Source organism: Notothenia rossii, assembly GCF_949606895.1.
Source record: "Notothenia rossii genome assembly, chromosome: 12".
In the NCBI taxonomy this organism is placed as follows: domain Eukaryota; kingdom Metazoa; phylum Chordata; class Actinopteri; order Perciformes; family Nototheniidae; genus Notothenia; species Notothenia rossii.
In genome coordinates this window covers 17,001,922-17,018,554 of record NC_136911.1, presented here as the reverse complement: position 1 = coordinate 17,018,554, position 16,633 = coordinate 17,001,922, and the positions used below count along the sequence as shown (strand labels likewise).

Below are 16,633 nucleotides of genomic sequence, written 5' to 3'. Positions count from 1 at the left end.
TATTGTACTTTACGTTTTTGTTCCTCTCACACTATAACAACAAGAGTCCATTTCCCACCGACAGGCCACGCACTTGTTGCAGCACTAGTCCCGCGAGAGAGGGGCGCAGGGATGGATGACCCCGCTGCTCCCCTCCCCACCAGTCCCAGCTGTCAGCTCCCTTCCTGACTTGCCCACCCTGCCCCCGATACCATGGCGTCCAGCGAGGAGGACGGCACGGTTGAGGAGAAGGAAAACAACAACAAGAGGAGAACGAAAAGCGCCCTCGCTACAGCATGGCTAACTTTCTACAACATCGCCATGACCGCCGGGTACGTGCTTAATAATCCGCCCGCCGCCTATTAATAAGAAAAGCCCTGAAGTTAGCCGCTCCCTAAAACACTGTGTTGCCGTTTATAGGACTGAGTCTCTGTGGCCGAAAGTACCTGTTCAGCTCGCTTAATATAGCGGCCAACAGCAGCAGGGGAAACTTCAGTAAACTCTTTGATAGTCTGACAAAAAATAGAAATATAAGGGGGATTTGTGCGAGTGTTAGATAATGAATGGAAGGCGTTTGGTAAAGTGACAGGCTGGGGCTGAAGCCGTGTCCAAATAGGGCTGACTGTCAGCTTCAAGGCCCACAGTGCACCGCAGTTGCAGTGATAAGTATAGCCGGCGCGCGCTGACACTGGAGCTCAGCCCTGGGACACTGAAATGCTCAATGAGCAGATTTTTTAATAACAACATAACATAACATTTGTGAGTTGCAAACAGAAAATGTTTCATCGTGTTTTTAGGGTAAATTAGCAAGGCAAAACGATGGTAAATAATATGTCTCTGCTGAGTGACCTATGTGTAACTGAGCTGTCAGATCAGTGTGTTACTTCAGTAAAAGCAGCAATACAACAGTGTAGAAGAAAAATATCTGCACAAAATGATATAGCCCATTTATATCAGGTGTACTAGAAATGTATAGGAAAGTTGAAGAATGCAGAGAAATGGCTCAGTGTCTTTTCACATGCATTAATGAAATTAGGATTTGACTGGTGTATTTGGTTGAGCTGGAGCTGATTTCAACATATTGAAAAGGAATGGATCAGTTGTATTTACATAAACAATTGGATAGCTTGATTTATAATAAAACATTACGTTTTATTACGTTCAATTGTATTGGTGCAAACGAATCCTTAATGTATCTGTACAGTTGGCTTTAGTTACCATCATGATCTAACACTTGCAGCATTAATTGTTTATCATCACCATATCTTGTTTTATGTCATTATTCATTATAAAGCTATGCTTTTAGAACTTCAAGAGTCAAGAGGATATTTTTTAATTTACATCTTATAACATCACTTTACTGATGTAATCATCATACAGACATTAACTGAATACACATACTTACATAACTTACATAATCAAAAGTTAAACACAATGTATAGGCGTTATGTATCAATTACAGCACTGGCAACAGGGTCAGTTTCTTAGTCATCATATCGAAAATAAAGACACATTTTCAACCATTTCAGCTCCTGTCATGACATTCTACCTTTTTTGGTGAATTCACTTGAAAAAAAAGAGAAAGGAACCAAGAATATATTCAGCAAAAGCAATCATTGCGTTGCATCACTGTAAACCTTACAGTTGTTAATACAATTGATCCTCTTAACAGTTCTTTGAGACATTCTTTCATGGCTAGTCATTATGGGGCCCAGCTTCAGTTTATTGTATTGTATGTTGCGCAGAGGGAGACAGCATGACAATGTGTCTTTTAGAGTGTTACACATTATTGCATTTTGGTAGAATTTATAAATTATTTATAAGCCTACTAGAAATTATTTCAATAGCAGTCCCAAGAGTTGGCTCCACCAACACATACAATTGTAGAAATATGTGTTTTCATTAACTCACGCAAGTGCTATCGTTTGAAATCTTGAGTAACTAGCAAGAGCCAAGTGTTGCCAACTCTTTTCCAACAATAAGTAGCTAGCAGCACTAGCTCCCAAAGTCGCGAAAAAAGTATAAAAGTTTGTAAACTGACAGCCTGTCCCATTAAACTTCCCTCCAAAACCCCACCGCAACAAAAAAAAGAAAAAAGTAAACATAATATAGTAAACGTTAACAACACACGTTGCTAATGTACGTAGACAACTCACGGCTGCCATGCATGGGGAAGACTCCGGTCTGGTGACGCGTATAGGTGCACGAGCGCGTACAGGTAGACAGCAGCGCCATATGGCGCTGATAGACAGGTAAGGCGGCCGCGGCCGTCCAATCACTTCATTTGGGCCGAATGGCATGATGGGACGGATTTATTATGTCCTGCGTCACTGCTGAAATTGGGTCAAATGGAAACTGATTTAAATGTATTAATATGCTAATATGTCGTATTATACACGTTTTCTTTTTTTATGAATTACTTCCGTGGGCTTTCTGTAATGTTTTCTACCATAGAAGATGCACATTTTCTTTTCAAATATCGTTTTTCTTTGACAAAAGTACTCAAATAAGTCAATAATCGCCATCTAGGCTATTGTCAAGGTAGGGCAATTACAAGTTATGAGCTAATATTTGCATCTCTTACTATTGTTGTATAATTTTATGGTAAATTGACTGCATTGTCTATTGTTCATTCACACTACTTTGGTGATGATGGCGAGACAACTAAACAATATCTCGTTTCTCCTGCTCTTTATTTTCCTATCTGAAGCAATACGATTAAGACTAAACAGTTGACACATCTAGATAGATGTGTATGTGACATCTATGAGAAGGTGCTGTATGTTTATGGTTTGTGTTTCAAATGCATTTGCCTAAAAAATGTTTTATACAGAGCTGAACAACATGATTTCAATTTGAACCATCATTAAAGCCACTTTCCGGAATCTCTTGTATCAATCAAAACAGATCCATCAAACACTTTATTTTACATTATGTGTTTTTCTTTCGTTTCTTCAGGTGGCTGGTTTTGGCCATTGCAATGATGCGCTTCTACATCCAGAAAGGCACAACCAAGGGTCTGTACAGAAGTATAGCAAGGACCCTCAAGTTTTTCCAGACCGTTGCACTAGTTGAGGTAAGAATTTGAGAGCAATAGCTGCCCAGTTGTAGCATGAACTGATTAAATACTGTCTTAGAGTTAGAGAAATGACAACGCTTTTAAAAAAGATGATAGAGATGAATTGATTATTATGTATCTTGTCTTACAGGTGGGACATTGTGCTATTGGTATGTGAGGATTTTGTTTATGTCTTATTGGTTTAAAAATTACTTACTGACAACTACTGCAGCTTTAAACTGTTGTTTTTATGTGTCTTTTTTTGCTGCAGGAATTGTGAGGACTTCTGTAATTGTGACCGGGGTGCAAGTGTGTTCACGAATATTCATGGTTTGGTTCGTCACCAACAGCATCAGACAGGTGAATATCACGCCACAACACAGGAACATCACACAACAACACATCTGAAAACTGCAAGAGCTGTGTTTTATTGTACTATTATGTGTTTTGTATTTACCATAATTGCTCATTTGCACATTATTTTTAAGTTACTCTCCTTCCTGTGTATATTTGACCTGTTTTTCCTGACGTAAATGAAGATCCAGAGTGAAGAAAGCGTAATTCTATTCCTGGTTGTGTGGACGATGACAGAGATTACCAGATATTCCTACTACACATTCAACCTGCTCCACCACCTGCCGTACTTCATCAAATGGGCCAGGTGGAGACACCATTAGCCAGCTGCCGGGATGAGCTTGAATTGTCATTACTGTGTCAGACATTGTTGTCTAAGCATGTCTAAGCACTGATCTAGAGATTTCACCTCGCTTTACATCACGAAGTAGTGCTGCCGTGTGTGTGTGTGTATTAGGTATCGCCTGTGTGTTTATTGATTAGCACCTAATTAGGTAACTGAACTAACTGCTAACAATTGTGCTCTGACAATCAAGGATACAGAAGAGGGTTTATTTTACAAAACATATTTGAAAATAGAATACGAATAGATAATGGCATACATTTCTTATGTAAAAAAAACGTGATTTCTTACGAGAATAGTAATCCAAAAGGTGTAAATCAAAGCCTTAATTATCTGCATGGAAAACACACAACTGATTGTCAGTATAATGCGGTGACGACCGACACATTTCTCAGCTCGAGAGTGACATAATGTCTGTCTACTACTGTATGAAGAGCACTTGTGACGTGGCAGTCTCCCTGCTACAGTAGCTCAGCTGAAATTGGAGACGCTGGCAGGAACGTCAGCTGTACACATTGATAGATGTCCAACACACGGGCTTGGCATCTTACAGCCGAGAGAGAGGCTGTCTCACTTCATGATAGTGACGTTTACATATCACATCAACTCAAGTCCAAGGTGGGACATCTTGTCTCTGCAGTTTGAAGGTTAAACCCAAACTACGTTTTTTGTCTGCTAGTTCAGCTCGTCATGTGATCCGTCTTGAGCCAGTTACTCTTTTGTTTATCGGTTTGAAACCTTGTGTACTTAATGCAACTCTCTTCCCTGCCCCCCCACCCTTCACGGCTTTCTTTAAGCACGGAGGAGACGCCAGGCCCCGGGAGGGGGGCTCATGTTCAGCTGCTCATGTTTTTAAGACCATCTGTTTTGGTCATGGAATGTTCACCCAACATTTCTCTCACATCCGCCGAGACGCTCCCCCGAGCCTTTGCTGTGGTCCCTACTAAATACAGGACCTCTGTAGCCCTTAGTCATGGCATATATCCTACTCCAGAGGCCCTGTGCTGTCACAAAGAGAGGCTGGCTATGTCACACTTATGCCAAGTGACAGGAAGTAATAGCGGCAAACCAACAAGATGACAGATTGTGAATAGCCTTATGAAGAGCAGCTTTATTCAGTATCTTAGATGATTTTATGACGAATTTGGGAACATGTTTTGTCTTCGTATTCCAAGATTTGTTAAACAATCTTCCTGCCAAATAACTGATTTGATTTTTTTTATCACGCAATCGTCCGTATGGCCAAGTAATGAAAAACATACCTCTTAACTTTGTAATCAATCACTTAGTGACAGTTTTCAGACAGCATCTGCAACCTGATCCTGCGGCTTTGCCCACTTCAAAATCTGCCAAATCACATCCCTTTTCACAGAGGAGACCCAGCAACATGTCTAGGTTTGAGTCAGCGCCCATTATCAGTGCTCCAATTTGCTCCAATAGGTAATATTGCATTTCAAAAACAGCAGGCAATTAAAAAGTAGAAATAGCCGAGTTGGTTCCCTCAACTCAGAACAATTTATTATGAGCAAACATGGACGTGATTTTGTTCTTTCTTGAATTATCATTTGCTTTATGGCTGCCAACAAACAATGGAACAATGTGTAGATTTATTTGGATTCTTTGGCAGAAATTGAATATTGGTTTGATTGATTGTAATCTGCAAACTCACAGCCAGAGGCCACTAAATCTACTTGTGGGAGTTTTCCAGAAACCCACCAGTGCATTGCATCAGCTTCAAGAAAAGCACAAACTAAAGAAATACAACGTGACCCAATTTAGTTGTGTTTGATTACCTGTCAAAAGCAAGTTTATGATACAAGAGACAACACATGACAATTATTGTTGCTTATGCTAACTGTGCATGTGTACAATTAAAAAGAAGATTCTATGGAGCATGCATTGACTGTTGAACTCATTTTTAAAGGTTGCATTTGTTAAAATCTAAGTGTAAATTGTAGAAACCTAGGCATGTGAGTGCTTTAACATCCGTAAACTGTGTGTGTTTGTTGCATTTGTGTAACTGTTTACATCCTTTCCTTCCCAGGTACAACCTCTTCATCGTGCTGTACCCCCTGGGGGTCATCGGGGAACTGATGACCATTTATGCTGCCCTGCCGTTTGTACGCAGATCTGGAATGTACTCCATGAGGCTCCCCAACAAGTATAACGTGTCCTTTGACTACTACTACTGCCTCATCATCGTCATGCTGTCCTACATCCCACGTAAGGAGACTTTCTATTTCCATGTTATGAGAATATGTAAAAAAAAGGAGGATGACCCCAGATAGATGACCTCTCAGTGAGGATTTAACCGTTCATTTTTCTCCACATGAGACTTAAGATAAACAGCATTTCAAATGGTCTGAAAGAATAATTTCGAGTTTTATTTTTTATGCCGAGAGTAAGATGAAAAGATCAATTCCTCTATCATGTCTCCATCTTAAGTATGTTGCTGGAGCCATGAGACAGTTAGCTTAGCTTAGCATAAAGACTCGAAACATGGGAAACAGCTAGCCTGGGTCTGTCAAATGGTTACACTAGGACCTCTAAAGCTCACTTATTAAGATGTCCTCTGTTGTTTGTTTAAAAACTAGAAGTTGCAGGGAATTTCTTGGGTCACATTTGCCATCTGACCTATGACAAGAATCCAGGAAGTCACTACTGGGCTAACTTTTTTCTGGCTATAGTTTTATTTTAATTCAGCCTACTAACTTTTCAAAAGAGAACAAATAAGCACATCACCTAAAACTGACCGGCAGCCATCTTTGTTTTACATTTTGTATTGATGCAATGATGTTAATATAGCATATTTGTGCCAGGTAAATAGTAATACATTCAATCAAGGACAACACCAATGCAAGACATATAACTTTTTCAAAGTTGATAATGAACAAGTTTTCGAAACTCATACATTTTGCAGATCAAATATACAATATTCTGTTTCTCGTAACTTTTATAAAGGTTTCTTGCTCTCCTGCTTTTTTATTTAAAATGTGGATGTAGTGAGCTTTGAGACAGCTGACTACTTTTGCCTATAGCATAAAGAACAGTTAACAGAACATTTTCATTGTCCCCACAGTGTTCCCTCAGCTCTTCTTCCACATGCTGCGGCAGAGGAGAAGGGTGCTTCACGGGGAGGTCATAGTGGAGAAAGACGACTAGAAAAGCCACCACCTCACGCCTTCGTTTGAGCCAGCCTGCCTCCACCATCACCCCTCACCTCCCCCACTTCAACTTTAGCCCCATCGGACGTTACATTCTCCACCGCACGGGACCGGAAGAGCCGCACGGACGACGAATAAAGGAGTTCACCAGTAGTGAGCAACAATAACTGATCCTAAGTCTTTACAGGATTAATTCCTATCTGAATGGTAATATTGGAAACATGCTTACAGTCCCAGTGTTTGCTGGAGCTTGAGACTCCTTGACTGCACCTTGTTGCACTGAAACACGAGTCACAACATCTCCCGAAGGAGAACAAGGGAAAAGAGAGGCTTCCAGGGAAATGTGAAATGAAACATGTGAGGAAGATTGTAAGTTGTGTCTCCTGAGTTGTCAACCCCAAAAGCAACCCAATTGGCTGTTCCATTCTTTTTTTAAGTGTATTCCACTACCGAGATTTTGTACAAAGCAAAGATAAAAAAAGAGGAAATAGTTCTATCATACCTCAACAATAAATCTACATTTAGACAATATGCTGCTTCTTTGTGAATGTTTGTAAATGATACAATGTGAAATGAGCGCTTAATAGTAAACATATTTCTTAAATTATTCGCATACTGTATCACTTAGAGCAAGCACAGCTCAAACTTAACATTTTGTCAGCTTGGCTCCTGCATTCTCCTGTGTTGCTTTGATGTTTACTATGTCAAATTCATTTACAAGAGTGCATCCTCAACAAATTTGAAGTCTTCAAAAAGTAGTTTTCAATAGACAGCTGTAGGCGAGAGTACAATTCAGATTTTTGTAAGCACTTTCAGTCTTCAGTCGCTGTTGTGTTTGTTTTTTAACAGAAGGAATCCAATGTCCGTGTTGATAAAGGTAGTTAGTTCCCTCCTATTTAAGGTGCTATTGTAACATCATTTCAATCTTCTGTGCAGCTTAAGGAGTGACTGTGATTGGAATTGACCTAAAGAAGGAAAACAGGATGTGAAATGATTGAGAGGAAATGTTGCGTAGCCCAAGGTTATCTACGAAAATCGACTTTTCTGCTTATAATCTGGGTTAGGGAGGAGAGAAACCATAAAAGTCAATCACTGGGAAAGTTATTTTTCAAACAATATAAATGTGAGAATACCTTCTTTTGTGCAAAATGAATAAACAAAGTTCTACAATACTGTGGAGAGTTTTGTGATGACCGTCACACTTATGCAGACAGATAAGCCATCTGACACCAGATCAGTTTACCTGGATCTGCATAAAAATGTAGAAAAAAAGCCAACAAATACAAACACCTTTTGGGTTTTTACATATTTATTTGAGTGTTTCCTTCATTGTTCATAGTGTTGTTAAACTCGTGTTTTTCTTCACAGGAAACTACCTGAGTGCATAAAATGGCACATTTTATATTTGTAGGTAGGATCCACAGATTCATATTCATTAGCCTATGTACGTCTGTAATAGTGAAAAATAAATCTCATAACCACAAAATACTGTATCAGATTAAACTGTAAATGTGCAGTCTTGAACTAAAACAAGCTGATTTTGACATATTTCTGTATTAATGTGTAAATGCTTACTTCGACTCTACTCGTATAAATGAAAATGCTATATAGACATTCATGAAGGGAGATAAACGGTTCCTCAAAGATAGCATATCAGCAACATTTCATGTTTTTAGCGCATCATTTTGCACCTTTTCATTTGAAGACTATTACAGTACATGTTATGAAAAGCACTACGATAAGTCCACTTGGCTTCATAGAATGAATAACTTCCTACAAAACTTGCATAATGAAATATACATTCAGATATTCACGTAGAATACAGTTTTATAAAATGTATTTAAAATAACCATAAAAATATTTATATATATAAATCAGTTGGTGATTTGGTACTTTAAAAAATAAAAGTCCTCCTTCTGTGATTGCCCTGCTGTATTGCACTTGCTGGTAATGTTGGACTGTGTTCACTTTGGAGGAGAAAGGCATCTCTTCCCCATGAAAGAGAAGTTCTCTACTGCAGCGCAGGGCTTATTTCAAAATTGTCCCTTTTCTCTCTCCGTACGGACTCTCCATGTGCTGTGCTGGTGGACCAGTGCCACATGGGGGAAGTCTAGCTTCTCACTGCAAGCTCCCTTCCAAGAAATCGCTACGATTCAGGCAAACTCGCTGCAAAAAAAGATCAAGACAAGATATTAGGACAGCTCGACTTTTGGACATTTGGAAAGGAAAAGAAGAGAAGAACCGACGTACTGGTGTCCATTTCCTTCTCACAGATGTAGCTTATGAGATCTTCACAGAAGAAATCATTCCACAGCCCTTCATGGATGAGCCCTGCGCAGTCTTCTCCCATTTCATGCCCGTGGCCCCAGTCATCAGGCTGACCGGGCTTCCACCTCCTGCAGGCAAACAAGAGGGGGCGATCAAACATTAGACACACAGGGTTTTTTCTAAGAGAATGGTGGGAAACTACAGCGGTGAGAGAGAGACAAACTGCAGCAGGAATTTAATTTGTTTGAGGTTAATGAAGCTTCTATCCAAAGGTGCATATGTTATATATGTTATTTCCTTTTGTTGTTCTTGTCCTTTTGTTGTTCTATTTATGTTTTTATGTTTCATGTGGAACTACTTGAGCAGGTCTCACTTGAAAAAGAAATCAATGATCTCAATGGGATTGAGATTCATCTGTATAAATAAAGGTTTGAAATGAAAATATAGTGCTGGTTTGATACATTCCATAATGGTGTCGATATCCTTTTTTTGCAGTTGCAGAGAATGTTTTTCCTTTCGTTGCAAGAGAGTGAACTTATCTGATCTGACCACCCTGACAAATAAAAGTTTATTGAATGTGAGAGTATTTGTTTTGTTTAACTGGGCAACAGGAATATAGCAGTGGAGCTTTGCATTTCAAAGAAATCAAAAAACATCAGAAAGTTCAGACTTTGCATGTTTTTATAGTTGTTTCATGTAAGTGAAAACCTACGGCTTGTTATTATTATTGGAAAGCAGCTCTGAAACAAAATACCCATCTGAGGAACAACACCTAATTAACCTGTTAAGCCCTGAGCCTGTTTTCCAGGTCTCAGGCTCGAAAATGACATTCCTAGAACAAATGACTTTAACTCCACTTATAAAATGGGTACATTAATAATGTTTTTTCTCAAAGCAATGATAAACCTGTGAGTTGGATGTAGAAAAATCAGAATCAATATAGATTTATTTTTGTTTGAAAGTAAATTGAGGTTGAACATAGTAAAAAAACATATATTATAGTGTCCTTCCAATAAAATATATTACTTATAGTGAAAACCACTCTTGAATGATGGGATAGTAGAATAAAAGCTTTAGGAATCCACCCTATAACATATAATAAGTACCCTGTATCAAGATTGATGCAAAACATGTGACATTTGAACTTTTTAGACAGATTTAGAAAAAAACAACACTTCTGGGGTCATTTGGGTGGGGGCTATGGGGCTTAACACAGGATAAAAGGTTCCCTATGGTGGTATTTCCTGATTTCATACTGACGTGAAAGCAGGTTCAGTCCCGTCCAGCCAGCGCCAAGCGGTCTCCTCCTCCCTGTCCGTCAGACCCATCCAGAAGTATCCTTTTCCAAAGGTCTGCTTCTTCAGCCATTTCTGAGATCACATGAGGACATGAAGACTGAGATATAACCTCACATATTACAGAACAAGGACAACTTTTGATTCCAGTGCATAATGATTTGAGCTGATTTCATTCTTAAAGCGCTAAAGAGAGTATCATGATTAATCACCTGTTCCTCCACATCGTTGATGATCAACAATGAAGCAGAAGATGATTCACAGGTCGCCTTTGCATCGTCGAAACTGTGCAGGTCTTTGGAGAAGAAGTAGCACTTGCCTCTGTAGTGTGCCCACTCAGAAGGGCATCCTGTAAAACATTAAGTCACAAACAACCATATTATTATCAACAAGGTTAGATCAAATTGGTATACCTCCAACATTTTGATTATGAAATAGTTGAGTTTTTGGGAAATTAAAGGAAACATTGAAGCTTATAAGATGTAAAGTTTTACCTGGGGCCCAAAGAGTAGGAGCTACTGCCTCATCCTGCAGAGACACAGGGCCCATAGGAATTGATGGAGCCCGGATTGGGACCCCTTGTTGTCCCGGTTGTCCTGGGGGTCCCGGAGACCCTGGAGGCCCCACTGGCCCAAGCAGTCCCCTTGGACCCGGCTCACCAGCTGACCCCATTGCCCCTCTGATACCCGGGGGGCCCTGTGCCCCCTGAGGACCAGGCTGTCCGTCTCTTCCAGGCAGACCGTTAGCACCCGGCTCTCCTTTAGTCCCAGGAGGTCCGGCCCTGCCTCCTGACCCTCGGGAGCCCTTTGACCCTGGGTTGCCGGGTACGCCTGGCATGCCTTTTAACCCTGGTAGACCTGATGATCCTGGGATACCCTGCTCTCCTCTGGTTCCTCGTATCCCCGGAGCACCCTTTTCACCTTTTTCTCCCTTCTGGCCAGGCTGACCAGCTGATCCCTGGGGTCCTTTGTCCCCTCTTGAACCTCTGGGTCCAGGAGGGCCTGAAAATAAAAATTCACGATTTAAAATGTTTTCCAAAAAAGAAGGGTAGTGTCACATTTTGCAATGAGCGCTTACTTATTTGTTGCTAGGATTTAGATTAATACTACTGTATGGCTGCAGCTTCTTTTACATACTCTTAACACATTGGATTTAGTCCAGATTAAACCAAATCATATACCAATTTAATGAATGAATTTTGTCAGAAATGCTAGTAGCTGGATCTTATTACATATAGACATAGCCATGCTAGCTGTTTTCCCATTTCCAGTGATTGCTATAATCTAAGATAACCAGCTTCTGCCTGTAGCTTTATTTTTATTGTAAAACATTAGAGTGAATTTGATTTTCCTCATCAAACTCCTTGCGAATAAGCTCCCAAAATATCAAGTTCTTTGACTTTCAAAATAACTATTTAATTAATACAACACCTTCCTTACCCTTTAAAATGGTGAAGTTGGTTATTAGCTGTGAGTGCTTGTTGTCAACCAGCTTCATCTCCTCCATGACAATAGAGAGGTTGGTGACCTCCTTGTCCATACGCGCTCCCAGCTCTTCCTGCTGAGACCTCAGACTGGACGCATCTATCCTCACGTCCGTCACGCTGTTGTTGAGGTTCACCAAGAAGTCCGAGTGGCGGCCGACGGTCTCGGAACAAGTGCGCAGGTCATTCAGGTTGAGGTTGATGGCGCCCAGGAGCTGCGTGGTGAAGCTGATGTTGCCGGTCACACGGTCCATACTCTGCTCGGACTCATCCAGCCGCACTTCCAGCCGGTCAAACTTGGTGGATGTAAAGTTACTGAAGTCCCTCTGCCGGTCCAACACCTCCCTGAGGGTCTGGTCGTGGGCATCAGCCAGGCTGCTGGTGTTCTGGATCTGGTTGGCCACCGAAGCCAGCTGTGATCCCACCTCCTCCAGGCTGTCGTTGTTGGCTTTTGCAAGAGTCGAGGTGTTGCTGGCCATGACCTGGAGGTTTTCCACCTTACCACGGAGCCACTCAGTGTCCGAACGCGTCTGTCTGGCCGTTTGCTCCAGGCTCTGAAAGTCATTACGCATTTTCTGTATGGCCTGGGTAGTGTCTTCCACTGAGCGTTGCAGTACAGCGATGAGGTCTCTCTGCTGGGCCTGGGTGAAGTTGAGGCCGATGATGCTGAGCAGGGCCTGGTCCTGAAGTTTCACCTGCTGCTGGAGTTCTCTCTGAAGTCGCGTGGTGTCGTCCTGCAGGCCTCCAATGGCGCCGCCGTGAGACTGCAGCGTGCCATTTACAGAGTGCAAGGTGGCCGTGTTTCTATCCAGCGATCCCTGAATGGAGCCCTGGCTGTTTTGGATGTCTGAGCCAATGTTCTGCAGCTGACTCAGCTTAACTTGATCGCTGTGGATGCGTTCCTCCACCGCAGACAGCTGCCTCTGGAGAGACCAGATGTTGTTCTTGAAAGCCTGGATCTCTGTGGTGGTATTCTCCGACTTCGCCCCTGCTTGATCATCTGACGAGGGAGATGAGTGCCAGAAGTTACAAAGACTGTTCAGCTTCTCGCTTACTGCAGCTTAACCGCAGATACATGGAACTTACCTAGCTTTTTCAAATCAGTCTCGACAGCAATTATCTTTCCTCCATAGTTAGCGATACCTTCGGACACAGTGTCAACTCTTTGCACCACTGGAAGGAAAACAGAACAGGTAGGACAAAGGTTAGTGTCAGACTCATCACAGGCTCCATCTTTATTAGCAGACAAGAAATGCCCGCAACCACAGACATCCTATATAAAAGGGATCAGAGAGGAAACCACTGAAAGATACTGAGAGATGTCTTGTAGGCATGCAATAACGCTGCACTCGATTAATGTAATCTCATGGGTTATGCCAGATTTAGAGTGTGACAGGAGGTGGGCAGGCGTAGTAAAAGGGGAATATGGAGTTCATTGTAATTTCGGGTGATGGACAGAAAAGGTAGGCACTGTGAAAGAGACAGGAGGAGGGAAAAGGAAACATTCATTCAGCAAAGATGGAGTGGGTGGTCAATGACAGACTCCGAAGCTGGAGGTTGCATGGGGAGACACTGGCGAGGGCCCTATGGGACAGGAAGTGACCTAGTGGGGGTCTTCAGTAAACAGGCGGATCAAAGACAGCCCAGAGGAGACAGACGCTGTGGCAGAGAGGCTCTTCACGCCCCCACAGGCGACACCAGTGTTCATTTCCTCTGGAATGTGTCTGGGATTCCGGGGAATAAGCCCAATTCTACCACCAGCCTGGCCAGGGGGACACATCCTTTAACTGGGGACGGCATGGGCTCCTCCGTTGGGAAGCAGCATCCCCGTCCCCAGACAACAGTTCAGTCATGGGGCTTTCAGATCACAACATGAGCCTGTTCAAATCCATCCATCCCTCTAAATAAGGACACAGGTTGATAATTTTGTCCATGGCCCGATAAGCAGTAATAATGTCTTTAATCTTGTGGTATAACAGTAAGTCATCATATCCCATGTATGTTGAACCTTAAGCACTAAGTTTCACATATTGTGGAATACATGTATGTTATGTGTTTTCTTGCCGAGTCAGATTAAAAGATATATCACTAATCACTAATATCACTCATGTTTGTCTGCTAAGCATGAAGCTAACTCCAGCTAGCTTAGCTTAGCAAAAAGACTGAAAGCTGCTAGCCTGGTTGTGTAAAAAGGTAACAAAGTCCTCCAACAAGCACATGTCAATAATGTTTGTTTAGGTGAAAGTCAAATCAGTTAAAAAACAATACTGGTCTTGCAGTGATGGTAGCCATATTGTGTTTTGTCTTTTGGCTCTCTCTAGTTTTATCATACTCATATGACTGTGGTATTGACCTTGAATAACTAGAAAGCAAATAAGTGTAATTTTCTAAATGTCAAACAATTCCTTAAAATACAAGACTTCAAGTAAAGAAGATATTTTACTGTTATGAAAAAGTGCTTCCTGAGTAAATAGACACTGAGATGTTTGGGAAACTTCAAATTGGAAAGTGAATGTTTAACTAAAATGGTCAAGGCTGTTTTTTGTCTTTCGTCTTCAACCTTTTAGACATCTTAGAAACAGACTTACAGTTGTCTCATGGAACATATAAACATATTTAAAACCATATAGACCTTTAAAAACATCCTCGTATTTCAAAATAAGTGGTTAAAATGTTCTGTTGGACGGGAAATGTTCCACAAATCAGGCTAAATCGGACACGTTTCCAGACACAGAACGTACAGTTCAGCATTACAGAGCACAAAAGACACTTTTGAGTGCACTTCCACAGGCAGATACACTACACCTACAGTATGGCACATTGTTTCATCATACTATGACAAAATTAACCATAAAATACACATGCAAAGAAGTTATAAATGCAACAGGGCTTCAGAGGAAAGCAATATTTTGAAAGAAACCCAAGAGGTCTTAAAACTGTCCGGGTAGCCTTGTAAAAGTCAGCTTCCTTATACATTTAAAGTCAGAAATAGTAAAAATTATTGTAATGGTCACTCTTAATTAATCAATTAATTATTTAAGGGCAGCAGCTGAGGAGTGCTATAAAGAAGCTACTTGTGGTGATTGTAGCTGCTGAATAAAAGGTAATAAAAAAGCCGGTACTGTAGTATATTTGTCTTAGTATATGGGGTAACCCTAGGGACACGTTGCATTTGTCCAGAAAGACGGATTAAAGAGATATTCAATGAGGGAATACATTGAAAAAGTGTCATAGCAGCTAGCCTGGAGGTGAAGTCAAAACGTACATAGGCGACCTTAAAAGAGCGTGAATGTAATGGGACTACATACAGGGAATAACATAGAAAAAAAATTCATGGTGAGGTAGCATGTTGTTTTACTTTTGTAATAAAAACCATTCAAGTGTTTTATTATGACATGCTAAAGTATTAAGGTAAAAGTAGCAAAAGTAGAGGAGAGCCCAAAACTGACTCAGCTACACAGCAACTAAAGTCTGCTAACATTAGCCACCCAAGCTAACCAAGTTATGCTGAAGTAGGAAAATTGAGTCTATATTTCAAAACCAGTTGGTGTTCCAGAATAAAAGCACATTCATGCAGGGAGGGAGGTAAAATGCCAGGTCATGTCCTCCTCCAGTCTATTTTCTTACTGTCTTAGAGGAAAATGAATGGGACTTGAATCCTCTAGAGTCCAGAGAATGACCTCACACTGCTTTTGGTCATGTCAATCAAGAGACCACGCCGCAGGAGAGAGGACAGGGGTCACTGAATCCCTGCCAAACCTTTAAGGTTAAATTGCATCAAAACAAAAGAGTCACATTGAGGATGTTGGTGTGGGTCAGTGATGGAGGACAGAGAGAGGCACACATGTTAAGTGCATAGAGTGCTCAGGGTCTCACTGCATTACCATCTGGAGCTGGGAGGGTGTTTAGCCTGAGCTGTGGTTCCCTTGACAGAGCGGGGCTTCAGTGCCAGTAAAAACCCAATTTCAGTGGGTTCTGCTGGAGTTGCACTGAGTTCACTCACTGCTCATATGGGATCAATTAGGCCTGCATGAAAACATGCACCATGGAACAAGAAGGACCGACTGAGCTCAGAGAGTAAGGGGACATCATTGTTGATGCAGTTAAAACCCTCAGATAACCCCTGAACATGTTAACTTTCACATCCCGAAAATAAGTAGGGGATAAAAGCAGTCGCATATTGGAGTGTTTAGCACAATTATAGCACTCAGAGTTCAATTCTCAGAAAAGACGGCGGGACCGTTTCTCGACCTGAAAAAATGTTTAAAAAAGCGAACCAGGAAGTTCAGCTCTTGAGACCCTCCCTGCTGGAGTGTGCTTTGCGGGTGTTGGTAAAATAAACTGAGAGAATGTTGTAGGGTGGAGACAGACCGGCTCAAGCACAGGAAAAGGGGACATGGTAGGGGCTTTAAGGGGCTTTTACCCCAAATTGTCAAGCAAATAGCCTTTTCAGGCTCCAACTTAATACAACGGATGTGAATGAAATTGCCTTTCCTTTTTACTGTTTAACAGTTTTCCCTGGATCTACTTTCTACTTCATATAAAGTCTCTATAAAAATGTTATAGTCTTTCCACAGATGTATTGAAAACACAATTTTGTTCAACTCCATTGCATTGAGCAACCATCAGACAGATATCCCAGAATGTTGACAAAAACATCAAAGAAACTATGGTATCTTCATGGATACA

At 41.2% G+C, this 16,633-nt stretch overlaps 2 protein-coding genes across 3 annotated transcripts in view; one reads left to right on the top strand and one right to left on the bottom strand.

The window, feature by feature from the left end:
- The first annotated feature begins 87 nt into the window (after window positions 1-87).
- Window positions 88-8,070, top strand: hacd1 (3-hydroxyacyl-CoA dehydratase 1). Its single transcript, XM_079661566.1, has 7 exons — window positions 88-311; window positions 2,938-3,055; window positions 3,189-3,207; window positions 3,309-3,397; window positions 3,577-3,698; window positions 5,779-5,957; window positions 6,814-8,070. Exons 1-7 carry the CDS (start codon window positions 193-195, stop codon window positions 6,894-6,896), a joined length of 729 nt encoding a protein of 242 aa, XP_079517692.1. The 5' UTR covers window positions 88-192; the 3' UTR covers window positions 6,897-8,070.
- A 119-nt stretch (window positions 8,071-8,189) lies between these two features.
- The window catches only part of LOC307026279 (collectin-12-like), a 29,773-nt gene continuing 21,329 nt past the window's right edge, over window positions 8,190-16,633 (bottom strand). Inside the window, exons 4-11 of one of the 2 annotated variants that reach the window (XM_079661557.1) lie at window positions 13,031-13,117; window positions 11,901-12,944; window positions 11,179-11,462; window positions 10,956-11,004; window positions 10,674-10,810; window positions 10,427-10,536; window positions 9,149-9,294; window positions 8,190-9,064 (exon numbers count right to left, since the gene is read on the bottom strand). In XM_079661557.1, the coding sequence (XP_079517683.1) occupies window positions 9,045-9,064; window positions 9,149-9,294; window positions 10,427-10,536; window positions 10,674-10,810; window positions 10,956-11,004; window positions 11,179-11,462; window positions 11,901-12,944; window positions 13,031-13,117 (1,877 nt within the window). In that variant the 3' untranslated portion in view covers window positions 8,190-9,044. Of the gene's footprint in view, window positions 9,065-9,148; window positions 9,295-10,426; window positions 10,537-10,673; window positions 10,811-10,955; window positions 11,463-11,900; window positions 12,945-13,030; window positions 13,118-16,633 lie in introns of both variants that reach the window. The other variant, XM_079661556.1, reaches the window with a different exon arrangement.